We start from the raw sequence: 27,515 nt of genomic DNA, 5'->3' as shown, positions 1-27,515 counted from the left end.
CCTGTAGAAATGAAGGAGGAATACCAAACGAACGAGTGGAAAAAGCATAGGCTGCCATAAAAAAATCTTGGAAGACTATTTTTATGTGGCTCTTACTTATGTTGTATGGTCAGAAATGTTCATTTCAGAAATATTGATCCCATAAAAGCATTTTGAGTAGTTAATTATTTATATACGCATAATAATTATTGGTCTAATTTTCTTACATTATAAAGTTTAAGTTAGATAACAAGAAATATTTATTTTTGTTTTATTGTATGGCTGTTTACTAAGCTTGTATGGCCGAAAGTGGAAATTCTTAGAAATTGGATCTTTTAGTTAGATGATCAGTACACCTATGTTACTAGGTTTTGATATTTAGTATTGACTATTTTAATAAAAATTAATACATGTTCTGTTTCATTCTTTTTCCCCTTATCTTTCTGATATGATTCTCTTTGGTCCACTGTGGACCACTGGTATATCCATTGTTCACACCCCTGTTGCACAGTGGATCAAATTCCATTTTTTTTAAAAAGCGTTAGTGACCATACATGTCTCATAATATAGCTTTTAAACCACAACACAATAAATCTTAAATAAATGATGTATATAAGAGTCCAAACAAAATGTAAATATGTCAAACCTTTCCTGAGATATGGCCTCCGAAAAATTGAGTGATCCACTGTCAACCATCTTACCCTACCTATTTTAGAAAAAAAAAGTTTTGTATCTTTTTTCGCGAAAATGCCCTACTGTATCATAACACTAGCTTTTACCCGCGGCTTCGCTCGCGTTAGAAAGAGACAAAATGTAGCCTATGTCACTCTCCATCCCTTCAAATATCTCCACTTAAAAAATCACGTCAATTCGCCGCTCCGTTTTGCCGTGAAAGACGGACAAACAAACAGACACACACACTTTCCCATTTATAATATTAGTATGGATATGCAGAAAGTATAGTTTAGTTATAATCGCCCACTTTCAGTGTCCGCTATTACAAACTACCTATTCAAGCCGTAGTAACATGAACCGGTACTCGGTATTTACACCCGTCACGAATCGAGACGGAACGGATGTCCTCCCCGTCCTCTCTTCCAGCCCACTCTATCCCCATACGATAGACAGGGACGCTCACACGGCACGGCCCGATAACGCACGACCGCCCACGAACCGGCACGAACGTCAGTGACGGTCCGTCTATCCGACTGTAGACAGCGTTCATTCCCGTCAAAAATGCCGAAATTCTACAAACCAAGAGATTTTAAATACGATGTGGTTGAATTAATTCGTGGCGTGGAATTACGACCGTGTTTATGGGATAAAACGTTGGAGAATTATAAGGATAGAATAGAAAGAAGGCACGCTTGGGAAGAAATTTTCGCGTCGTTGGACGATAAATACGAGAGCATGACGCCCGAGCTAAAAAGGATTACCGGTGAGAGTTTTTCAATCTTATTTCTTAGTGTTTGAGTCTGTTTTAGATTGATTGTCGATCGAGGATACAGGACATCACAAATGACTAGTTTTGATACTTATTTATTTATATTATTTTGATACATATGTTTTAGGTGTTTTTTTTGGGTTGTATAGGGCTTGACGTTATCGTATCGTATCATGACGTGTCGGGTCGATATCCGGTACTATCATATTTAGCATAGCATAGCGAATGTATATGGGTGTAATAGTCATCGAATGAATTTATTTCATGAATAATGTGTCGATAACAAAAAAGCAAATGTAGGTCAAGGACGTTAATTTCACTCCATTATTAATGCATTTTACTACTAATGATTATTTTACTTTTATTGCTATAGGTAGGTATACTTAGATGACTAATTGGCTAGTGTAAAGAAAATGATCACGTCTGATGTATTCTTCCTACGTAGCTTCTTAGTCAAATCCAAACCAAATCCCCTAAAGGGACCATAAGTGTCGCTTAACTTCAAACCTGGGTAAATCCATTCTGCTTTAAGGTTGAATATATAAAAAATATAATCTGATCTGAAAGATAATCAACCTTATAGCAGAATGGATTTACCCAGTTTTGAAGTTAAGCGACACAGGTCCTTCTCATTTCTCGTCATTAACAAGTAATTTTTGAAACTCTAACCGTTTGGATTAAGCACAATGTTTTTAGACTGATTGTCTGTAGTACCGTAGCTTTCCAACGGATATACCGATTTCGATAGGGTTTTTTGCCTATGTGTAATAAAAATAAATCCAACAGTTTGAAGAGTATCTCAGCTGTTTCCAAAATGATATAACATATAGGTACAATCGCTTGGCGGTTTTAAATTTTAGTTTATTTTTACATTGTTACTTACACTTAAATTCTAAAGCTATTATACTTATTTTCGATTTATTTCAGGCGAGCACATCTTAAACAAATGGACTAACATTCGGGACACCTTCGTCAAATCTCTCAAAGTCAAAATGGGGAAGCCAAAGAAACGGTATCTCCTCTACAAAAATTTGTCATTCCTCTTAAAAGTCATCGACGTTCCAGAGGAAGAAATCAACACTAACATTACGCATGAATCGAGTGACGAATCTAGTGAAGAACCTGTGGCTTACCTTAAACAGGAACAAGAAGAAACGCCGACGCCCAGAAAAAGGAAGAAGATAGAGTATAACGAAGATTATGTAGTGCCTACAAAGGAGTCTGAGAAGAATTATGATACCGGTATAGATTTTGTAGAAGTCGATGATAACGAAGCTAGAGTTATGAACGAAGATGAGGCGTTTTTTGCTTCGCTTCTGCCGACGGTGGTGAAGTATAGTGAAGATGAGAGACTTGAGTTTAGAATTGAGGTTTTGGGGGTTATGAAGAAGATAAAGGATAAGAGAAATTGGAATGATTAAGTTTAGTGATAACTTGATAAGTCTGGGACTCTTGGAAGCGTGAATTGAAATGTCAAGGGCTTTGAATGTGGCGGAATGGTATTAGGTACCTACCTGTGTTGTATGGGCATGCTCTTATAGCCTGTCCGCTTTTCTAAGATCAAGTACTGATCAGAAATTGTCAAGGGCGCGCTGTTATTCTGTGTGCGGTGACAGATCAGTTTATTATGAAGAATGTAGTTCTAATGAAATTCCGAAACATGGCGCGTATTCTGGTCAGGCTTACGGTATATTATATAAATAGCTATCCAAACCGTGACGGCCTGATATTTTATCATTTATCGCGCGACCATACTTGCCTGGCAGAACCATTGTAGGTATAATTATGAATACCTATGAATGGTAAAACAAATGTGTGCTACTCTGCGGCGGCGCCACCTTAGTGAAATTCAACTAATTATATGTTAAAATGATGTTCGTAAGACGTACAGTATGTACGTGTAATGTTATGACTGTACCTATAGCGGGAAATGAAATAATGGGCTTTTATTGTGGCGCCGCTGCAGAGCATGCTCTGCAGCGGCGCCACTCAGTTCTCATAGATAGAAATTACATCATCTACTTTTTTCTTATGGAAATTGATGTACCAATGCTGTTTATTATGTACGTATGGAAAAAATCACTATAACTTAGTAAATTTATGTACTTTCAGTAATTCCGCATTCCGCCTGAACGGTATGAGATAGTATGTAAGGAGGTGTACCTACGGGTAAGCGAGAGGGAGATATATTCCTTCCCGCGCTTCCGCGCTCGGCACGATTTGCTCTGGGTTTCAATAATTATTATTAAATTTATGCCCCTGTTGTATACTCTGCTTTTCACTTCGACTGCGAGGAATTAATTATATTTTTCTCGGCAATTTACACCACGAAATTGTCGCAAAGCGAAAGAACATAATACATAACCAACTCCCGCCAACTTTTTTTTTCAACATGTAATCAGAGTTTCAGACGCTTGGTTTTTTGCCAAGTCAAACATTTTTTTAACGATAAGTAATCGAATCCTATTTTATTTGATTTACTAAATTCAATGAAAGAAAATACGGAATTCTAATAAATTGTAGCAAAAGTAAAATTGTGCAATATTTTTTAACTGTTTGTCGCTTGAGACCGATTTCCTTAGTCTTAGGCCGGCAACAGACAGTCTTAAAATTCATAATTTGATAAAATCATAATCAGTACAAAAATCAGATCGAGTGCACGGAGTTCCATACAATTTATGAATTTTAAGACTGTCTTAATTAATAATTAGTTGAATTTCATTAAGGTGGCGCCGCTGCAGAGTAGCACACAAACAAATGACTATTATTAAGCAAGTAAGCAGTAAATTAAACACCAAAATTATTTAATAGATAAGTTTTAATGATCATTTTCTCTTTAGCATTTTTAAAAAATAATGTTCACATAAATTCACGAAAACACAATCTGGTGATTTTTAAAAAATAAACGATGAAACCTATACACAGGTAGTTTCATTGTATATCTAATATTTTTTATAAACTTCTACTTATGTATGTGAAATAAAACGTAACGGAATACTGGAATCGTAGATAATATCGTAGAGCGTCGCCCACTGAACAATAACAATTTGATTATACAAAATTTGAACCTTAATTTTAAAAATGGCAGATACCCAGAAAAAATGATGACAACTTCTCGAAAGACTTAAAAGTGCCTCTAGTCATAAATCCGAGAAATGATTGCCATAGGGCACGTTAAGAAACTATCTCACATTAACCAATACACTATGTATACGTCTACTGAAGTAACTTCTGAACTATGGATTATTATATTGAGTCGGGCGTAATGACGCCTTATTACATTTCACTATATAATTATGTTCGTACGATAACACATTCTTTTATGTACAATGCGTTACCCGAGCAGCTTCGCGCCAACCTCGGGCGTTATGTACAAAAAGCGTAGATAATGCGCGATGCCCGTTGGTAGACCTCTCTTGGCCTTAACCAACACATTTATACTATTATTACCGGTATAGTGACTAGACGGTCCCCGAGACAAAATTGGGGGACAAAATCTATTATTTACATTTTACTTACTATGAATACCAAATTCACACTAAGGCCTACTCACACTAGCGTTTCTTGAGCGTCAGCGTTTAATCAACTATGGCTCGATGCAACGTTGGCGCGACAGTAGCAACGCCATTTTCCATAGTGCTGAGTGTTCAAAAGACGATAGTGTGTGTCGGCTCTAAATCAACACATTCTCTAGTTAAACCAGTTGAACAGCGTCCACGGAACGCAAGCGCAGGTCGACTACGGTTTGGCACCGATCGTTTATTTTTAGAAAAATCAATTCTCAAAAATAAATCGCAGTCAGACGTACGTAAAAATCATTTTGTGCAGTTTTCCCTTGGAAGTTGGTAATCAACTTAAGCTACGGTATGATACAGTATTCGGGACGTACGGATGGAGGCGAAACACTTCGACGACTACAAGTGAAATTAAAGTCACATTTACCGCGTAAAGGAATAAATTCACAATGAGTATGGCCCGTAATCACTATCGGAAACGCTTACGCTAAAATGGAGTTCACCTAGAAATACGTTTTTATACAAGTACATATCAATACAATATGTATACGGATATATTACACGACGAAAATTTTAACAATCAAATACAAAAGTCTCACAAATCATTCGGTACTCACCGTTAAAAAATAAGATACCCTATTCGAACCGACCGGTGACAAGATATCGCGGAAAATCATACGGCTAACGTCTAGAAATACATCACTTAAACTTAAAACTAAAACTTCAACAAAATAAATCACTAATCGAATCTGCTGCGAACGGAGCTTATAAAAATTATATACAAAACGAGTCAACAAGTTTATTATACTTTAAGTTTATAATACACCTACAAGAGTCGGAACCTCGGGAGTGAGATCGCTTATCAGTCGAGCGGCGCGCCGCGGTCTCAGTTGTCGGTGTTGAAGTCGAGCGTGGGTTTCCTCTGGCGCGGCTTCTTGGGTCTCGGCGGCGCGGGCGAGCCGTTGCAGCAGTGGCACCCGCGCTTCACCACGCCGCGCCCCGACGCGCGCCGCCGCACCTCCAGGTCCGGCGAGCGCTCGCCGGCCAGCGTCTTCCCGGAGAGACTCCTCTCCGCTTCCCCTTCGAGAGGGTGGTACGCGCGCTTGGGCGGGTACGTGCGGAGCGGAGGATGCGTGTCGTCGGCCGACGACCCGTCGGCGCTGCCGCTCCGCTCGCGTGTCCGCGCTTCCTTGATCACGGAGTCGAGCCTCATATGAGTCCCGACCCCGCTCGAATCTGTGGAATTGGTCTCGTCGAACGACGGACTCTTGCAGCATTTGTCGCTGTCGCTGCTGAAATCTAAAGGTCTTCTGCTCTCGGAGCGTTCGGAAGCGGAGTTCGACTCCCAGAATAATTCAGCATGTCGCTCCGGGCTGGACCTGTCGTCGTCTACGTCGGCCATAGACTCTAGAGTCGCGTCTCTGGAGCTGTCTTCGGCGATCATTTTCGCGTCGTCGCCGGCGATTAGATTATCAGGTTCGTCTATGAGATACCTAGCATCTCTTTCTCTTTTATCGTCCTCGTAGCAGACTCTTCTGATGACTTGCGTGGCGTTGCCTGAGGAGTGCACTATGGCGGAGGCTGTGTTGGTTAGGTGTAGTTCTCTAGAGTCTGTGAGGATGCTGTCAAACCTGGTGAGACCATCGTCTTTGACGAGGACGGAGGAGAGGTTGATGTCGTTGTTGTGCGAGCCGGGCATGTTGATCATGTTCTCGATCTCGTACTTGACGCTGTGGTCGGGCGCCTGCGAGATGACGGTGGCCTGCGGCGCGGTCATGAGGACCGTGGCCGGCGCGCTGTTGGAGTGGAAGATGGTCGATGTTATGTGGCGCCCTTTCAGACCGGTTATCGTGAAGGGTTGTACCTGAAATGAGAAAGATCAACCTTAATTAAAAGATTCTTGATGGCTACAGCCAATACTTGTGAAATTTTCAGTGCGGATAATACGTAGGTTCTATGACCAAAACGTTTCGCCATGGAACGTCGTACAGATGTAGTGCGGAAAGATTTGCCTTCGTATTGTTACGGAAACATACGAACGTGTCATGCTATTTCAGTCAGTGCACAGAATATATAATAGTACAGAAGGCCCACTGCTTTGATGTTCACGAAATGCCGCCTTTTTAAATGCCTACAAAATTCTAACAAAAAAACGAGCCGCACGTGCGCGGCGTCGGACGATAGGGTTGCCTATGGATTACTGAGATAAAATGTTGTACTATTATATTCAATTCTTGGGTACTTGGTAGAGGTATATATATACAGTATTTATATATTTTTGTTTAATTTCCAACATCACAAAAGCCTTATTGAATTTTTCTGACAATAGTAGATCTGTGTAAGAATGTCCTAAGTATGGTATTTATTTTATTCATGATGACATTAAACTGAGCATTAAAGCCATTCCACACGCGGACATCGCATAAAAAAAAACTTAAAAAAAACTCGTGACGTAAAGTAACAATAGAAAGTGCGACCGTGCGTTCCGTGAGAATGCACGCCACCCCTGATTAGGCCGCGAACTCGCGGCCGCCAGCATGTACTTGTAGCGCGGCGATTGAATCGCGGAGTGAGCCGCCCCTGGTCAGTGTCAGTACAAGATGTACTGACATTGACTGAACTAGCATGACAAATACGAACGTTTCCGAAGGAAACCCTTTTCGCACTACATCTGTATTAGGATGTGACCTCGCCAACTCCTCCTGATCCAACGCTATGGTAGCACTGCCGTCTTCGCTAACAGCCGCCACTATACCAACATCACCCAGATCTCATCTCCCTCTAGATCTAGCTACTATCCTCAGCTTCAAGTTATAAAGACATCAGATAAGTATTCTTACCTCTCCTTCCGTGGGTTCGCTATGGAACGTCGTATTAGGATGTGACCGTGCGAACTCCTCCTGATCCAACGCTATGGTGGCACTTCCGTCTTCACTGACAGCCACTATGCCGACATCACCCAGACCGAGGCTGACGTCGATTTCGCGCGGGATCAGGTGGTCTGTCGCTATTTGGTCGTCCATGTCCGGTTGGGGTATCGAGCTTTGGTGGGGTTGAGCTGAAAGGAAAAAGTTTTACAGAACATATAAATACTAAAATAAAGGCCGAAGACCCGAGTTTAACAGATCCTGATGTTCTGGCATACTTTGACCCATTAGCAGAACTGATTCAGTTCTGATGATAAAGGTACAAGCCCAATAAAACCGATACGCAACTCTAAAACCAGGCCTCTCTCTGTACGAAAGGCTATACCAGTCATTTGCTAATTTGAATTCCTTCCCTGATCATCAAACCATGTTTTTTTCTTAACTTACAGATGTGCTAATGATGATGAATGGGGCACACGAAGGTCTTTATTAATCATCGCTCCTATCATGTTCTTGCCCTGTCGCATATATAGCAGCTCCGAATCGGGAACCAGTTCTGATGCAGAGGGGATCTGCCCTACCTCACTTGGCATTGAGGAAGTGAGATGTGGACAAGTTTTGCATTCTAAAATACTACTAGCTCGACCTGTAGGCACTGGTCCCACCTCGAGCTAATAAACTATGAGCTATCGGCTATAAAAACGAACAAAAGATAATTACTCCCGTGCAAATAAAAGAGACACGGCGATGTTAACAGTTACTCGTCCAGCGGTGAGCTATCAATATCGCCGTGTCTCTTTTATTTGCACGGGAGTGCTTATCCTTTGTTCGTTTTTATAGCCGATAGCTCATAGCTTACTAGCTCGCGGAGGGACCAGTGCCGTAAGCTGTAGTAGCAAACAGTAAGTACATATCTACGAGTGTGCGAATGATGTTCTTGGTTGTGCTGGTGAGCAAGCTCAATTCTGGGCTAAATTTGCGTGCTATAGAGGAAATGAGAAGGAAACAAGTCTTGCATTGTAACTTGTTTGAGCTATAAGAGTAAACATGAGGTACTTACGAGTGTGCGAATGATGTTCTTGGTTGTGCTCGTGAGCTGGTGAGTTGGCAAAGAGCAGCTCCGCCTCGGGAAACAGTTCTGACGCGGAGGGGGAATCTACGCCCAAGTCTTCGCACTCCTCGGATAAAGATTTCTGGAAAACGAAACATCTTATATTGAGGAGAATAGTCTGGAAATTATGTCCTAAAACGTAGTAATGAAAGTATGTATGGGCATTTTCAAAAATTGGTACCCAAAATTAGTGAAAGTAACTAACTAACTAGTGAAAGTTGTTAACAAAAATTAACTCGATGTCAGTTGTGTGACTACAAATTAAGCATAAAATTTCAATAAAAATATTGCTTTTGTGTTAATTACATAAACTATTAGCAATAATCTACATTTAGGACATGAAAAAAGTTGGTTTTTAGACAAAATTTATTCTTAATTGACGTCATAAAACTGACATCGAGTTAATTGCTGTTAAGTTGTTAACTGTCACTAATATTGTGTCCCAATACTCCCAATTTCTGAAACTGCCCGTATATCTATACTGTCCTGTCACGGATAAGGTTCCAACTTGCGAAATTTGCAACACTAGATCACTAGCCCATCGCTCCACCAACTAAGCTATCGAGATTTCGCTCGAGGACAGCGATTTTTTTCTCGCAATAGGAAATCGCCTTGTGATATCAACTGTAAAGAGATTAGGTCTACCAGAGCTCCAAGTAGTATTGGAAAATCGCTAATAGGAAGTAAATAAAGATAATATTTAGTAAAACTTACTTGTAGTCTCAATTCGTGTTCCAGTATAGCGTACTTGTGCCTCAGGGCCGCAGCCGACACGTGGGCAAGCCTGTGCTGCCTCTGCGAACCGTCTTTCTTTTGCACAACCTACAAATTATAATACTCATTAGTACAGGTTTTGATTTAATTATGCATGTGCCACATTAGACATATAAAAAAGACTTCAGTACTGTAAATATTTTAAGACAATTTTATTTCTTAATCAAATAATTAAGTTTATTAAGTAATGAAATTTCCCCCTAATGTGACACTTTGTGATCTAATTTTTATGATGTGTTTGTAAGTCTGATGCACTGCCCATGATCAAAGGAGTTGTCCTGTTGAAGTATTGAACAGATGGCGCTTCAACCACCTGAATACCTATCATTTCTTACGCTGCATGCTGCATCCACACATATAAGGAGTATGCGAAAATTCGTCCCTTTCATTTTCTAAAGGTAGCAAGGATGTGTCATCCTTATTAATTGTGCCGAACTCTAGTTTGATTTCGTGGTTTTTTTTCTGGATGTCAGATCTCACTTGAAACAAAACTTGGACTTGAAAAAACTTGAAAGACAAGGTTAAGGTCAAGTTATGATGGCGCCATCTATCCAAACCTTTGACAGTTGCCAACCCCAATTATTAATTTTAAAACTTAAAATATGACGATTAAAAACTGAAACTTGGTAAACAAAAATCAGCCTATTAATTTATAGGCGATTTACATCAAACTTAGAAGCGCAGTTTTAAGACCTTGTTTTTACACATACTTTATGGACTTTAAGATTATGGCAAAAAAAAAACTGGCATCTCGGTAATTTTCCAATGAGGTACATTTTGTGTTTTGTAAATTGGCCGAACTATCGAGACAATCAATGAATCAATCAATCATTTATTTTGTTAAACATAGGTTACAAAAATGGTGATAAATGGGCATTTTCAAAAATTGGGACACAAAATTAGTGGAAGTCGGTAACAAAAATTAACTCGATGTCAGTTTTGTGACGACAAATTAAGCATGAAATTTGAACAAAATTATTGCTTTGTGTTAATTACGTAAATTATAAGAAATAATCTACTGTTTTTAGACAAATTTTATTCTTAAGACGCTGACAACACCCAATGACCTTGACGCTAGCGGACACTGTCTATTCGTATGGGTGTAAGTGAGAGCGCGATGTCACTAAAAGAGGGCTGGGTACGAAAAGTACGGAAAAATATTAAAATAAAATAGAAAGATGCATTATTTGTGCAAAATGTTTCGTTAGTGTTTTAGATATGTATATTTTTGTTGTAATTTTAATTAAAGACAACTAAGTGAATAATTAAACGATATAGAACCGTTTAATGACGAACTCGAGACCAATCTTTGCAATTTTTTTCTATCGAGCCGATTTCATTAAATCCTGTATCGAGTACGGCTATGTTCATTGAAATATAATGAATAATAACATATAATTTACTTGCCTTACTAAAACTAATAGTTTCTCTTTAAAACTGCACAAGTAACATCAATTTTGCGCAATTGGGTCATTGTCAGCCCCTTAATTGTCGTCACAAAACTGACATCCAGTTAATTTTTGTTAACAACTATCACTAATTTTGGGTCCCAATTTCTGAAAATGCCCAAATACATTAATGTCAGCGCTATTCTATGTTTTACCCACTATGCAGGTGTACAAAATTGTCTCGTGCGACAAGGCCTTAAAATAGCTGCAATAACTCTAACATGACGATGACCGCGACGAAGCTAAAAAGCTTGAAAATTTCGATGATTTTGAAACAAATTTTAATGACAAGTTAAATTTAATGACTTACAACTAGGGACATAGTTAGATTGGGGGTAACGAACGACTAATGAAAGATACCGTACAATGAAGATCTTTAGGGTGATTCTATGGGCCTATCCACTTGACAGTCCAGCCCGCGCGACCATATTCCGGTCAACCGTCCGGGTTTTTAAGCGACGCGCGCAGCGCGCTGCGCATTCACAACTTTTTACAAAAACATCTGTATCTTCTAAACTACACAAGGTATAGTTCAAAAAAAAAATACTTCGGTATAAATGAACGTACAGTACTTGAAATAAAATTATAGTGATAGTAAAATATGTATGATTATATACTATAAATCAAGGTTAAACTTATGTAATCGAAAAAAAATGAAGAATTTTTTATTTGACTATTACTTAAATTACAGGAAATTTTGAGCGATGACCCCCTTTTTTATTACGTATTAGAGAAATATACTATTTTACCTTTATAATCATACCACAACCAACACATACAGTTCTCATGAAGATATCCAAAAAAATTAAACAAATTCAAAATCAAACACAAACACGCGGAGTTTGACAAGGCACTGCCGAATTTATTTTTTCATTCACTAAGTAACAAGCGTACACTGCCATCTATACTTTTTGTAGCAAACTATGTAGTTAGGCTACGTTATTGTATCAAGATAATAAGTAAATAATGCCGCAATATTTCGCTAGATGTCACTTTAATCAACTGTGTCTCCATCCCCTCTTTTGGATAGTAAGGTATCGTAGGACTGTCTACCGGAATTTTTTTTTGGATACTATGCTATCGTAGGACTGTCAAGTGGCTATAGCCTAGTTCATAACATAATATTTCGCTCTAAAAACAAACAATTGATTTTTTTTGCGCTGTTTTAGCGCTTCAAATGATCGGCCATATTAGAAATTGCAATTAGACTATAAGGAAAAGCTTGGTGCCAGGTGCAGTTTTGTGACAGTACACCGGTATAATTGAATTTAGGTATCTATTTACTTATGTTACTCGCTAAGATAGGTACCTACTGTTTTTATCTAATATTGATATCAATATCCAGTAAAGATGTAAGTATCTATTACTATCTCTCGACTAGGCAAAAAGTGTATAATATCTTCTGTAGTTTCAAAAACTCAAAATGTTCTACTCTAAATTTGACTGGAAAAGGGGATTTTATATGAGTGGTATTTTTGTTGTAAATGATCACAATCATGTAATTATACTTTAACCCCCTTATTCATAAACGTTCACTAAAGTTATCTAGCCGATAAAGTTCGTTTGTCCCTTTCCGACGTATTGGTGTGATAGAAAGGGACCAACGAACTTTATCAGCTTAATAACTTTAAAGTACGTTTATGAATAACGGGGTAGAAGTCTACATACCTAGTTACCTACTTTAGATAATGTAAATAAATCTTACTTTCTTTAAACTTCCTATAGCGATCATGGTAGTTCATATTCTGTAGAATCACCCTAAAACAAGGATCATGCACGATAGTGATGCAGGGTACTCGACAATGGGAGAACCGGCAACATGCAAAATAAAGACATTTAGAGTTGAAACACTAACTAATCCACGAAGGAAGCTTAACCTGGTCAGAACTTCAAAACAACAACTAGAAATGAGGCTGGTTTTAGTGTGACGTGGACCGACCGCACGGAGCGATCCGCACCGGACTAACATGACTGTGTTAAGTTCAGGGAGCGTTTTAAGCTAGGAACATACTGCGCGGACGTCCGTCGTCGCGCGACCGCGGACGGGGATCTGGACAATGAATATACACTTAACCGTGCAAACTATCGGTCGACGGTCGTGGACGTGGCCTTGAGCGCATGGACGTCCGATCGAAATCTGGCTCGCTGGATGTTTTGATGACCGTGCACACTGATCGGTTGCGGTCGCGGTGGATTTACGACGGACGTCCGCGTAGTATGTTCCTAGCTTTAGAGTAGAGCGGACGAGTCCGCGCGGACGACAACATCAACTTCATACAAATTAGTCTTGCTGATCGCTCAGCGCTGTTGGTCCACGTGACACTAAAACCAGCCTAAGGGCGAATCAAAATGTCCTACGACGGTTTTTGAGATCGTAGAGTGTGAGGATGCCTTAAGTTTTTTTGGAAGCGACACCGAACTTTTTCAATACTGTGTCAAAATTATTGACATTAGAACGTCAAGTTGAAATGACATTTTAGTGAAAATTAAGAGTGAAATTGTGATCTGCACTACAGTTTCGGTAAGTGCTTGTAGGTATTTATGCTTATTTCTATCGAAAGCAAGCTGCATAAGAGGAAATGTGGACTGGCATTTTGTCCACGTTAAAGTTGTTAGGCAATTTCTTCCTCAAAATTAAAACGTAAACGATGTCACACATTAACACGTGATATACGCTCGCTACCACGAAATACCTACTATGGACATCGAAGTCGCAAATTGTGGACATATTTGACGAATTGCGGACGTATTTGTCTCCTGATCATTTCGGTGTCCGCGATAGCAGCAGAGAAGCGAACAGGAAGAATTTATGTTAAAATAATAGTTCTACAGTGATAGATCCATTCTTTAAATCGGGACAGGTGATTCTTATGGACTTTAGGCACTGGTCCCATCGCGAGCTAGTAAGCTATGAGCTATCGGCTATAAAAACGAACAAAAGATAATCACTCCCGTGCAAATAAAAGAGACACCGCGATGTTTATAGTTACTCGCCCAGCGGTGAGCTATTAAAATCGCCGTGTCTCTTTTATTTGCACGGGGGTGCTTATCTTTTGTTCGTTTTTAGAGCCGATAGCTCATAGCTTACTAGCTCGCGGTGGGACCAGTGCCTTAGGCCAGTCAGCATTTCCTCAAAGCGTTTGCAGCAAGCGATGTCGCGTCCAAGCGCACTTAGGCAAACTAACACCAAACGAGAGCTGCCAAAATAAACGTATGCGTGCAGGACTACTAAAGAGGCTCGCTAAGTTACTCGTTTACACGCCCTGCCTTGCCACTTCCCTACCATTTTAATAAGACGGACTGGAAACAAAATATAGCAAATACTATATTATTTAGAGATTGACTCTAAATCCAATACAGAATCCAATACATTTTACGATCCTTCTCTTACCGCAGACTTTTAAAAAAATTACTTGACTTTTCCAAAAAACAAGCTAAATTTTGCTATACCGCAAAACTTGGTTCAACAGAAAGCAAAATTTAAACTACCTTCTCATTAGAAAAAAAAAATGATGCTCTTAGAAAATTGTTATACATTATTACGATAATAATTTTCAGTCAGTTTATCTCTTTGTTTGAAATAAATTGTAAATTTACAACTTCGACTTCAGAGTATAAAAGGGCTTAAATATTATAATCATTCATCTGATAAGTAGTATCAACCTGTCAGATGTTCGCTAAGTAACAATGGCGATTAACAGACATCGTCCAGCGAACTGGAATTTATAGTGAAGCATACCAATTAAAGGTAAGTATTTACATACGTTACGCCGTGAAATTGCAATTAAATTATCTGTTATCCTCGAGCAACACTCTCAACTATATCTCAATGACAAGGACATGTAAACGAGTGGGCCTATAATAGTCGAATTTATCGCGCGAAAAAGACAAGATGAAGCGTTCATCTCTGTCAATTTACAAGTGATGAATGCATTATCTTATATTTATCACGGGATAACTCCGACCATGACACGCCATCAGATCTGAAGGGGCAGCGACGGCTCTACGATATATCACCTGGTAGGCCTTATCGTCATCTGACGGGTCTATATCGTACGCGCAACGCGGCGAGTCGGCGTACGACTTTTTCGAGTCTACGTCGAACATCTTATCAAATATCCTTTGCGCTTCCATATCGGGACTGTACCGATCTGGGATCTGATCCTGTGGTTGCAAAATTTGTGTCACACGAGTTTTACGGTAGCTGAGATTAGTGGAATCATCAGTAGTAAAGTAAAAACTTCAGATATCATTTTTAAAATACGCCAATAGCTTTCAAAATATTATTAGATTATTGAAGTTGTATTTAGAAGTCTGAACTAACTAAGTTGAAATCCACTGATGACTCCAACGATTTTAAAATTTACAAATAAAGGCTCATAAGTTAAGTTTGAACTTACCAGTACGGTTCTATCCATGTTGTCAGTGCGCACGGTCTCTTCGTAGGAGTAATCGTGCGCGTCGGTGGAGGGCAGGTTCCACGGCTCGGAACCCTCGGGGCTCGAGCTGCGCTCCGGCTTCACCTCGTCCCGGTCCGTCCACGGAGAGCTGGTGGCACGCGTGTCCACTAGTTCCGGAGGCGTCGGACCCGGCGTCGGCGACGCCGTGCTGTCCGGAGGCTGAACTGTTGTCGCTGGCGCCAAGTTGAACGCTTGCAGGTTATGTAAGGCAGCCGTAGGTAATCTCACGTGCCTGACCCCCGGACGGGCTAGCACAGGCTTCAAACCCGCCGGCCCTATCAACCGCTGGAGCAGCAGGGCGTTCGTCGCACCGCCTTCGCCTCCAACAGTCAATAACTTCGGACCTCGATTGGTCACAATAGCTATCTGCTGACCGCCTTTCACCATGGACACGGGTAAGATGTAGTTCGCAGGCATCAGAACGGCAGTGGCCGGTTTCCCAGTCGTCCCACGTGCTACGGTGATTGTCTGCCCATCTGCCACTATGACGTTTCGCTGAGGCTGCGGCCGTGGTTGGGTCACATTCAGTTCTTGATCGAAGGTTATCTTTCGGGCCACTTTACGCGGGCTGTCTTGTGGCGAATGACTGTCTAGACAACTCTCCGTGCAGTCCCCTTGAGAAGTGCCACAGCTACTGTCTTCCGAGCCCATCGTGCGGCAGGTGTCTTCACCGTGGACTGGGCTCATGTCTCTCGTTCCCGATCGACGTGAGCTGGAGCTCTTCTTGCGTTTAGATGACCCTGGGTTCGATGGCGGATTAGACCTCCTACGGGGCGCAGGTTTATCTTTGTCTGGCGAATTTTCCACTTGTTCTTTGTATTCAGCAAGTATGTACAGAATTCTTTGAGTAGTTTGCTCGTCTTCCAAAGGTTTCTGGGATGAAGTTTTCGGCGGAACAGACGAGCTTAATTTGAGTGTGTTTGGTGGATTTGAGGTCGATTTCGGTCTTGATTTTGATTTAGAGCTTCCTCCCACTTTCGCCGGTTTCGACTGAGAAGACATTTCCGTGGGAGACGAGTCTGTGGTCACAGTGTGAGCTATTTGAACGTGTGTCGAAGATGTCGGCGAATCTGCGATACCAGATGAGTCAGGCGAACGCACATAGGTTGACGTTGTCGGAGTCGTCACAGTAGATTTTCTGTTGACATAAGCCACGTTTAGTGCCTGATTGTTTCCGATAGAGTATAGTACTTGTGAGGTTGATTCTGTAGAACAGTTGCTAGAGGCATTTCCATCAGTTGTATCGGATGAAGCATGTATTTTAAAAGAGCTATTATTTGAGTTTCCACTGGGTGTCGATGTGCTTCTCTCTTTCACTTGTTCTAAAACCATGTCGAATTCTCGCAACTGTTCTAACGTGGATGAGCTCATTTGAGATTCAGAAGAGGACGATTGATTTTCAGAGGGAACTTTGACGGGCCGGCTTGCCTGCGATGGTAGTCGTATCGTTTGTTGGCCCAGTGGCGGGGCAGCGGTCAACACCAGTTGTTGGTATACCGGTTGGTTAGCACCGCCGATAACGTTTCTTTGGATTTGGAAAAACGATGGCCTGACGACTCTAGCTCCGGGTACCATTTGCGGGGCTTTACTCAACATGGGTAGTTTTATTCTCATTTGGGTTAAAACTGGCTGTGGCTGAGGAGTCTGAGGGTTCTCGTTCGAACCACTTGCGTGGCTGTTATTTTCTTCTTGCGAACTGTCGTTGTTTGTTGAAGTTTGGCTTTGAGGGACAATCTTAATAATAGAAGGCTCAATGTCTCCTTGATTGTTTTGAGATTGCGTCTTTGAAGAGTCATCATTTATTAACTCCGTACTAGGGACTGTTATTAAATTGATTGTTTGCCCTCCTCCAATATTGACAGGTATTTGACGCGTGTAAATGACGCCACCGTGCATGGTTTGTATATTCATAGGCGCGATGGTTTGCTTGATTTGTTGCACGATATTAGATTGCGATTGAGTAGTCACTACTGGTTTCCTAATGAGCAGGGGCGGACTTGAAATATTACCCATGTGCTCCAAGTTTATTGCATTATCGTTCGGTGGACATTCAGCATTTTCAGAGTTATTGTTTACGGAAGGTAAATGAGAATTGTTAGTGGCAGTTTCTCCCTGCTTTTGACTGCCTTCTTGAAATACTGGTTTCCCAAATGCTTGGTTAAATTTTGGCAAGCTGGTAGACTTTTCTAGCCCTGGCGTTTTGCTGGACGAGTTCTGTATGAATTTGGCATAATTTTCTTCGTAGATGGAACGAGATTTTATTTCTTGTTGGCTAGCGCTTTCTTTATTTGCAGTTGTAGCGGTTGGTGATGAATTCAGTTCTTGAGACTCCGCAGATTTCGCTGGCGGAGTCTGAACATTGGGGGTCTCAATAGGCTGTAGTCTTAAAACCATACTTCTCTGGTGTGGTGCGTTCAGTTGAATAGCTTTGCCGTCCGCAGACTTGCAAACGAATTGTACCATTTTTTGCTCATTTGACCCTTGTACGTTAGTCAGATTCGTTAGAAGATTAACGCGCTTTAGTAATTGGCCAGGGCTGGCAGTTTTCTGGTTTCCTGTATTGACAATATGAAGAAGTTGGTTCCCGCCCTGTTGAAGACCGGCATCGACCAAGGATAGACCACTAAATGAATTAGCTTGTGGTGTTAGGGTTCCATTCGAAGCTTGGCCCGATGTCGCATTTTTATTTTGTACGATATGCAGGACTTGGGTGGCGTTAGGTGTGCTTATAACAGACTGTTGAGAGTTGTCTACAAGTGTAATCTGATTGCCCGAAGAATTTTTTCCTTGTACAATATGCAAAACTTGAGGTCCAACAGGGGTCGACTGTGTTTGGTTGTTTTCACTGGATCCAGTCTGATTCAGCGGCGGGGGCAAAATTTGGGCTAAGGCTTGTTGCAGAGCCATTGCGTTAATTGATGTCTTCGAGTACGTATTTGTGGTAGTTTGCGTGGTGTTTACTGAGCCTTGCCGTATCTTCTGAGACAGGATATTTACTAAAGCGTGAGCTCTAGTGTTAGTTACAGTTTCTGGTGTTGTAGTGATGCCAGCAGCACTCATCGCATGCGCGATTTGATCAGTCTTCTCAGAGTTTCCATTTTGCTGACGCTGCTGAGAAAACGTTTCAGAACTCTTTTTCTCAGAAGAGTCATAATTTACATTGCTGGCATCAGACTTGGCTGTATTATTTTCGAACGAGTAATCCATATTTTCAGGCGTTGCATTGTTTAGAGTATGCAACTCTGTATCAGAAGAGTTACTTTTCTCCTCTTTAATGTCGGGCAGCTCTTGTTTTATTTCGGGGCTTTCTTCTGCTTTTATTTCCATTTCAAGAGAAATAGTTTGTTCAATAAGCTCAACATTGTTATCTTGAGATGCGAGATTAGCTTGATTTTGTTGCGCATATTGTTGGAGAGGTAATGACAAATCGGCAGTAGTTAATTCTGTATATTCGGTTTTTATTTCAGATTGAGAGTCATCGTTGGGGCTATTGTCCACCGAACACTGGGATGGACTGGCGTCCGACACCTGTGTCACTCGCGGGTCACAAGTTACTGGATTTTGAGCAGCTGCACTCACGGGAAGCTGGCCTACTTGAACCACTTGAACTATGACGTTTGTTGGGACTGGTTTTACATAGTCTAAGCTACAAAGACCAAAAGGGAAATCTTCTGGATGAAGTTCATCTTTTGTGTTCTGATGCACCCAATCAGACTTCAATTCAACGATTGATTTCTTGAAAAATTGCCTAACCTTATCCCGCAGTTCGATGAAATTTACATGTTGTCTTATCTTCTTTATTTGATCGTCGTTGTTCGTTGTTACATCGTTGCAGTCGTCGGAGTTTACGGACTTAAAAACCGGCTGAGATTGCTTTACGTCCGGCAGAGTCGCAGCCGAAATATTTGATTTGCTTTGTGTATTCAAAATTTGGATGACTCTGCCGGACCCCTCACCAAAACCCATATTGAAATTGGTTTCACTAGCCTCAATTGTTGGACCTTCTCGGGCGGCATCATTTCTATTATACTCGTAACTGATTTCTTCAACAAATGTCTGCGTAGCGGGATCCGGTTGATAACTATCATAGACTTCTAAATCAACAAATAATCGTTCATCGGCAACGTCCGCTGGAGTGACATCGTGACAAACACTATTTATGGGCCAATTGACCATTAGATTTTCAATTTCAATACATTCTTTATGAAAAGGCCGCGTATATGAAAATTTCACTGACGAACAATATTCTAATAGTCTCTTATATTCTTTGCTGTAGGCTAATTCGATCATGCTGATTTGTGTTTGTTTTGAACAGTCAATATTTTTACCTTTTCTGTATTTCTTTTCCGCAATCTTTACGTCTCTCATGTCCATTTTACGTTTTCGGGAATAAGTCATTTCAGGTTCTTTAACGTGAAATTCTATATCGTGTAGGTCATCTGGTAAGTTGCCGGTTACGCTTTCACTGTGTAATTCTTGAACAATGCTGTCGCTAGATAAGTTGCTATTATTACTTCCTGCTTGGCTCAGTGGAAATATGTATACGTCTTCAAGCTCAAAACCTTTGAGATTCATATCATCAGTATTATTAGAGCAAGGCGACGCAACAACGGTGTCTTCTTCAATATCTTTGGGACTTATGATAGCTTTTGTTTTATTATCTTCGTCATTTTCAGTTGTGATTTTTACAGTTAAGAAATCATCCTCTTGTATTAGTTCATATTTTAATTCCGGCTTTGATTTATGATAACAATCTCTGATAGTAGGTATTTCGGAAGATGGCTCGTGATGTATATACCGCTCGTTTAAAGTTATGCTTTCGGTTTTCAAATCACTTACAGAAACATTATCTCTTGTGGGGTCACTAATATGGTTACATATTGAAGTTCCTGTAGTAATGTCTTGTTTATTCTTGGACCTCTTAGTGTAATCATGGTAGTTAAAAGCAATTGTCTTGTTATCTATAAAGTCTGGTGATTTTAACTCCGAATCGCGATTTATTCCCGAAACATCTTTAACCATTAGGTTCATTTCTTTGCTGGTGTTAATCAACGTTTCAGCAATATCGTCATCGTAAACGTCTGTAGCAATAACCACAACTTCACAAACTTCAGTGGTTATCTCGTCAACGGAATCTTCATCCAACCCAACACTGTCTTCTATTTCTTCCACATGCAAAGTGTCAGTAGTTAAATCTTGGCCACCAGCAATTTCACTTAATTGATTTTCTATTGTTTCAATATGCTCTTTGCGCGATATTGGAGATTTCAATGATTTTCTATCCTCCGTAGCGTCTTTGTCGGTGGCAGCTTCACCGGGGTCTGTAATTATCCGTTCGTTAAGTGGCGGTGACGCAGTTACAACTGGGATGTCCTGTATATTGTCGTTATTGGAGTAGTCAGTTTCGTGTTGTGAGTTTGCTATAGGATTTTCTGACGCCTTCGAAAATCTTTCGCTATTAATTAAGCACATTTCATTCTTTTCATCGTCAGTTTCAGTATTATCGCTAAGCGGTGGCGGAGACAAATCTACTAGATTATTATCGGTTATATCTTGGTCGAAATCATTTTTGTTGGTTAATGAGGTAGAACTTTCTATCTCCTTTAATGGAGATAGGTTTCCTTCATCTTTGTCGCTAATTTGACTAATATTGCTAAGCGGCGACGGAGAAAATTCTTTTTGATGGTTCTCAGCGTCATTCAAGTCGAAACTTTCAACATCCTGCAGTTGTAATATCTTATTTGTAGTTTCTTCATTAATCGGGTTAATATCTATTTGTTTCTCTTTGCCATCTTCAGAATCATCGTTTCTTGGCAGTGGATAGGTTGACTGTTGGTTAGCCTCTGTAACATCTTTACCCAAATTATCAGTTACTGTAGATGATGCCACTGAGTATTCTAACTCGGATTGTGATACATCTTTTACTGCCTCTTCGTTATTGTCATCTTTTTCTTTGCCCGATTTATCATAATCAGCAAGCAACGAAACTACTTCTTTGTTGACCTCTATATCGATAACACTAGTATCCATTAATTTCTCTTTGCACTCTTCAGGACCATCCTTGTGTAGGAATGCAGACATATGTTCTTTTTCTTTAGTATCTCTGTCTAAGCAGTCAATTTCGCTAGATGATGTGGATAATTCGACCTCCTTCGATTGGGATACATAATTTTCGGTCTTCTCTTTATTGATACTAATACCAGTGTCATTTTCTTTGTCAAATTCATTATTATCGGTGAACGACGATGATGTTACGTCTTGCTTTTCCTTTATAGAATCCGTGAAGGTATTACCTTCATTCTGATTGCCATCTTCAGAATTATCTTCACGTGGCCGTGGAGAGATTGTTCGATGTTTATCCTCTGTGATATTTCTGTCTAAACCTTGAGTTTCTTTAGAAGATGCGACGAAATGTTCAACATCCTTCGAGTGCTCGTTATGTTCTTTGTCAACTTCATTATTATCGGTCGGTGATGGTAACGTTACCTCTAGGATGTCTTTCTTTTCATCGCTGGTTTCAATGTTCTTACTATAAGATGGATGGTTTAGTTGGTCGTTGTCACCGGCTATTGTTACACATGAGGAAGAATTGTCACTCTTCGCATGCGTAGGTAAATTGTTTGAGGTCTGTTCACTATCCGCATCTGCATTAATTTGTTTTTCTTTATCACATCCACCAGTAATGCCGCTAAGCGATGACGAAGATGTAAGTTCTTGAATGTCGTCTTCGTCAAGTAAATTTTTATTGTTTTCGTTTTCTTTCACAAAATTTTCAGTATAATCGCAAAGCAGTGAAGGGGATGTTACTTCACGGTCGTCTACTAAAAAATCGTTGTCGAAAGTGTCAAAACCACTAGTCCTGCATGCGACATGACTGTTTACCTCTCTGAAGTGCGAAGTTACGCCATCTATTATTACTGTATCCGATTGTTTATGCAGTGTTTCTATATTGTCCAAAATATTACTAGGATGGTGATTTTCTTTCTTGAATATAGTTTGAGTTTCAATATCGGTTGGACTCATTACAGAATCAACGATCACCTTAGTTTGTACACGATTTTTCAGGCTTTGTACTTTAGCTTGCTTACCGTCTTCTAAATTGCCGATAGTCACAGTGTTGTATTTGCAGGAAGCTTCAAAGATATCTGGCTGGAGCGCCATGTGTTGATCCTCTATGAGAATACTAGGGGTTTTAATATGGGAGTTAAGAGTTTTTAGTGCAAGTATCTTTAATTTTAATACTTTACTGGCAACGACATCACTTACGACTTCTTCAGCCTTTCTTTTTAATTTATTTGGCGAGGATTTGTCTTTTGATATTAATTCCCTCCTTCGCGCAGATTCCCAGCAACATAGTAAATTGGGAGTGTCTTCTAAGAATTTCAGCGTTATCGTTAATAGTTTGGGTGTTTCAAATGTCATAAGTTTTTCTGCGGTCACAGTCCTATCACAAGTGGGAAGTAGGATTTGGTTTTCTGTTACTGGTATATTGGATGATGATAATATAATTTGTTGAGTGCTGCATTGAAATTTTGTCATATTCCATTCAGAATCACAAGTCATTGGTAGCAGTTCTATAGATTCTCTGAGCAAGTTTGTTTTTAGTTTATTACGCAACTGTACTAACATATCGTAAATCTCCATAACCGGTGAAGTGCAGTAAGGATTTTCAAGAGAAGGTTGACTGTCATCATCCCAATTATTTAAAATTGATAATGAAGGACAACGTGACAACTGTGGTGTACTACATGGTTCATCAACATCAAAAGCGATAAAATCTTCAGCCATGTTTTGGTTCATTTCATCTGTTTGTCTATCACTCAATTTACAAACGCTAGCAGATGGAAGAAGCATATTTTCGAGGCGCTCCATTTTTACATAGCAATTCTTCATTTTTCTCATAAGTTCATATTTCTTTATCAGTGTTTCGCATTTCATCAGTTTCACAACACATTTTTTAAGATTAGATTGTTCCACGTTTCTAGTCTTATTTTCTTCGGTAGTCACATGAGAATTCTTCTCGTCATGATTTGTATTAGCTTTTTGAACGTCAGTTAGTAGAAGTACTTCATCATCATCATCATTTTCAGTTATGTCAATTACGGGAGTTACCGTCGGAGCTATGCCAAGGTCTTGTAGTAATGCGCTCTTCAAATTCACAACAGCGGCTCCGCTTTTAACAGGAGACGGGAGTTTAACAACTTCGTCTTGTTCTAAACCCAAATCCTGTAACAATAAATTCGCCAGGGCGTTGACTTTCACAGGCTCTATGTTTTTATTAGAGACAGCATTAGTGTCTAGTGATTGGTTTTCGAAGCTGTCATTAGAGGAATCGTCAAGTTCGATGACATCAGGCGTTTCTGAGACAGTAGGAGGTTCACTCTGTTCCAATAAAGGAGGCGTAGGTGAGGTTTGCGCTTGGCTTAATGTATCAGAGTTGGAATCAGTTTCTTCTTTAGTAATTGTACTTGTCACAACAGATAGCAGTTTACTCTGATGTCTAGTCAGCAACGAATTCTTTTCAGACGGCATTGATTTTGATTTAGACTTCGTTCTATTGCTTTTAAATAAGTCACCTTTAAGCATTTTCACTTCACATCTTTGGTCAAACTTTTTCTGGTGTATATCTATTGTTTCTTGGTCATGATTTGTGACATATTTGCCAAATTCAGTGTTAAAACTGCGAGTCGGAACGTCGTCTTCGTCATCACTGATTAAATTTACAGTGTCAATAGGAGCAGAGTGTGTCCCTTTAATTTGTAAATCATGAATTTTATAAATTGGTTTACTGGGATTGGTTTTCACTTGCACCTGTTTATAATTTATGGTATATCGACTTCCGTCGTTATTAAGGCTGCTCGATAGGATTGCTCGCATGCTGGGTTCAGCGAATAAAGAGTCGAGGTCACCGTGTACTTTACCAGAAATCGTAGCTTTGAATACTTTGCCATTAGGAAGAAAAATACGTACTGCCGTTTTAGTCGGATCGTCTAAAGTAATTTCTTTAATTTTGATATCCCCTTTCATGTATGTTTTGCTGTTTTCTTTATTTTTCGTGTCAGTGACATCTGTATGACTGGAGCTGTTTGTCAATGCATTAGTGGTTGTTTGCACTTGGGGCTTTTCGTCGCCTTCAAGACTTTTATTTTGCATTTCTGGTTTGGTATTTGTTTGTTTCTGGTTTGATAATTGCCGATCCAGAAGTTTGGGTAAGTCCACCTTTTCAGTGGTTATCTTCTGATGTATACTTTTGTCGTTATGAACATCATTAACGATTTCCTTGGATGAAATAGACTTACTTGTATCAATCGTTTCCTGTTGTTCTTTAATCGAGGTTTTATCAGGCAGATTATTTGAATGCACAATTTTTGTTTGCGTATTAGCTGCTGCTGATGATGTTTCGATAATTTCCACAATATCGTCTTCTACCTCTGACACAGGATTAACATTTTCTTCAGGGCACTCTAAGGATGCTATTTGTACCGGTTTTTTTGCGCCAGTTTCAATAGTTATTTTATTTTCGGTATTTTCCTGTATTGTAGTGCCTTCTTTTAATACAATTATTTTTCTGTTAGAATGGAGAGCTGCGGTTGCATCCGATTGATCCGATTCGATCACTTTGTTTGGTACAATTTGTGACTTATCACTTTTTATGTCATCTTTATTGACATCTATAGAATCCGTGCCACAACTTTGAACAGAAGTTTCTGCTGTTTCAGAATTTTTAACCTCTTTTTGATCAACAAGTGGTAAATTGACTGCCAATTTTTGTTTGACATCTCTTTCGTCATCAACTATAGTGGACTTAATTTTATTCGTTTCGTCAAGCAAAGGCGATGAAGCAACTGAAGCAGTTTCGTGTTCATTTTTCATTACTGAAACTTGTTTCGTGTTTTCTTCGATTGCAGTTGGCTTTAGCTTATTTCCTTCGTCTACAAAAACTCCGACAGCGTCAGAAGTTTTGGTCATTTCCTTTTCTTCAATCTTGTTGAAAATACACCTTTCGGATTGTTTACCTTTTTCTATTACTAGAGTATTTGTTCCCAGTTCTTGTGTCGAAGTATTTTCTAGATCGTGAGTCTCAATCGTGGCGATGGAGGTCTTTAATATTTTAGAACTATTTAGCTCTTCTTCAAAATCAATTAGTTCGTTACTCTCAGCAACATTTTGTTGTATTTTTACTGGACTCATAGGTTGAGATTTATTTGCTTTATTGTTATTGAGTTTTCTATTTGAAGTACGTTTTGCAATTTTAATGCAGTCTTTATTTTTTATCTTAGTAATAGTCGTATTACCGTGCTTAATTACATTATCGGTTACTTGTAGTTTCACTATTTTTTTCTTAAGAGGGGTTTGGGACTGTTTAACCGGTGCCGCTATTTTATTTGTTATCTTATTCGATGATCTTAGACTAATGCGACGGATAGATTGTTTATTCTCTTTTGCATCTGACGCTTGGACAGTTGAAAGGTTACTTCCATTATTCCCTTCAGTCGCTGGTACACCGGCAGTTGCAGCTACAATACCATTTTTAGGGCTTGGTTTTAATGTGGGATTAGGTACAGCAATGCCATTTTTCGGCGATTTTGGATGTAAAATATTTCCTACAGTCGCTTTCTTACTTAACGGTGCATATGTGAGAACTATAGGTGGAAGTCCGCCAAAGTGACTTATTTTTCTGTTTAAAAGAGACTGGCGCTTTAGTTTCATTCTCTCTTTGTCTTGTTCCGTTCTTAAAGGGACATCGTCATTTGATATCCTGCTTTTATGACATTCCTTGTCGACGTCATTTGCATTATTTTCTTGCACTTGAGATAGCACCTTTCTTTCACAATTTTGGTTCATATTAAAATCTAGATTTTGTGGTTCAGGAGTGTCACTTATGGCATCTGAAATTCTAAGTGCAGTTTCCAGGCTTATGTTACTTTCAACTGGCATGTTCAACTCTTCCTTCGCGAAGTCTTGTGTGACGGTCGGGTTTGGTGCATTAGTGGTAGTCGTAGCGTTGCCGATAATTATTGGATTTATGATCGGTGCGGCAAACTGCGTGGTTTGGTACAGTGCTAAATTAGGTGCTGCGTTTACAGCATATACATTTTGGTTAATCGCGCAAAGTTCGGCATTCACTTGGCTCTCATGAATACGTATTGTTGGGTATGGATCATAAACAAGATCTTGGCGAATAACGACAACAGGCGCAGTTTGCGGAACTGACGCGATTATAACATTCGTAGGTATAATACTGTTTACATATTGGTTCGCTTCTATGCGCGTCAGTATATTGTTAGCTGTATTCTGAGCTACTTGATCAGTTATGATTGTTGTAGTTGGTGCATATTGCTGCACCATCTCAGGTTTACTTTCCCGTGAACTGTTTTCTATGTGCGTCGTACCTGGCTGACTAGAATTATTTACTATCACATTCGGATAGTCAGTTGTGGAGAATGTACTCACACCAGTACTAACTTGAGTAACTACCGCATTTGAATTAGTTTGATTCTTACGTGTTGTCTTAGGATTAGCAATGTGAGTCTTCTCCTTAGACATATTAGCAGCCTTGGAAACAATAGAGTTTTGCTTTGGAATGTTTTTCTGACTTTTCCCTTTACATATAGGTGCATTTTGAATGGTATAAGAATCTTCATCAGAAGATATCTCCCCTAATTCTCGACGTAAATCGTCATCTATAAGGTCATCTAGCATATCGAAGTCTGAATTTGGATTCGCGGAAGTAGGAACTTCCTTCGTTATATTGGAACTAGAATGTTTATTTTGAACTTCGAGTCTCTTAAGCACATCTGGAGAAATTTTTTTGATAACTTCAGCATGTCTAGGTTTTTTGGGTACTTCGGAATGTTTTTCAGTGCTTGGATTGCGAGAACTTGAGCTAGCTTTTGAGCTATGATGTTCACGTTTC

At 39.8% G+C, this 27,515-nt stretch overlaps 2 protein-coding genes across 4 annotated transcripts; one reads left to right on the top strand and one right to left on the bottom strand.

Annotated features, from left to right (window-relative positions):
• The first annotated feature begins 1,040 nt into the window (after window positions 1-1,040).
• Window positions 1,041-3,192, top strand: LOC125237521. The gene is made up of 2 exons (XM_048144642.1): window positions 1,041-1,417; window positions 2,351-3,192. The coding sequence occupies exons 1-2, from the start codon at window positions 1,216-1,218 to the stop codon at window positions 2,842-2,844; spliced, it is 696 nt and encodes a 231-aa protein (XP_048000599.1). The 5' UTR covers window positions 1,041-1,215; the 3' UTR covers window positions 2,845-3,192.
• A 1,031-nt stretch (window positions 3,193-4,223) lies between these two features.
• Window positions 4,224-26,563, bottom strand: LOC125237546. Of its 3 annotated transcripts, XM_048144675.1 has the most exons (6): window positions 15,539-26,563; window positions 15,156-15,302; window positions 9,631-9,738; window positions 8,866-8,998; window positions 7,779-7,996; window positions 4,224-6,802 (listed from the first exon to the last, which is right to left on the bottom strand). In XM_048144675.1, exons 1-6 carry the CDS (start codon window positions 26,534-26,536, stop codon window positions 5,825-5,827), a joined length of 12,582 nt encoding a protein of 4,193 aa, XP_048000632.1. In that variant the 5' UTR covers window positions 26,537-26,563; the 3' UTR covers window positions 4,224-5,824. The 3 variants fall into 3 exon arrangements, with proteins under 3 accessions (XP_048000632.1, XP_048000633.1, XP_048000634.1); XM_048144676.1 differs by lacking the exon at window positions 15,156-15,302; XM_048144677.1 differs by lacking the exons at window positions 4,224-6,802; window positions 7,779-7,996; window positions 8,866-8,998; window positions 9,631-9,738; window positions 15,156-15,302 and adding an exon at window positions 12,842-12,896.
• Between the last annotated feature and the right edge of the window lie 952 nt (window positions 26,564-27,515).

The sequence above is a fragment of the Leguminivora glycinivorella genome, chromosome 21, assembly GCF_023078275.1.
Source record: "Leguminivora glycinivorella isolate SPB_JAAS2020 chromosome 21, LegGlyc_1.1, whole genome shotgun sequence".
Lineage (NCBI taxonomy): Eukaryota > Metazoa > Arthropoda > Insecta > Lepidoptera > Tortricidae > Leguminivora > Leguminivora glycinivorella.
Note: the sequence above shows the minus strand (reverse complement) of the source record. Positions and strands in the feature narration are given on the sequence as shown.

Bases quoted from the DNA above. Each gene is read 5' to 3' on its own strand.
- LOC125237521 (XM_048144642.1), top strand. From the start codon at position 1,216: ATGCCGAAATTCTACAAACCAAGAGATTTTAAATACGATGTGGTTGAA. The intron at 1,418-2,350 runs GTGAGAGTTTTT...GATTTATTTCAG, and splicing joins CGAGCTAAAAAGGATTACCG to GCGAGCACATCTTAAACAAA.
- LOC125237546 (XM_048144675.1), bottom strand. From the start codon at position 26,536: ATGCCAGTTGAAAGTAACATAAGCCTGGAAACTGCACTTAGAATTTCA. The intron at 9,739-15,155 runs GTGATATATCGT...TATAATTTGTAG, and splicing joins ATGACGATAAGGCCTACCAG to GTTGTGCAAAAGAAAGACGG. The intron at 8,999-9,630 runs GTAAGTTTTACT...TTCGTTTTCCAG, and splicing joins AACACGAATTGAGACTACAA to AAATCTTTATCCGAGGAGTG.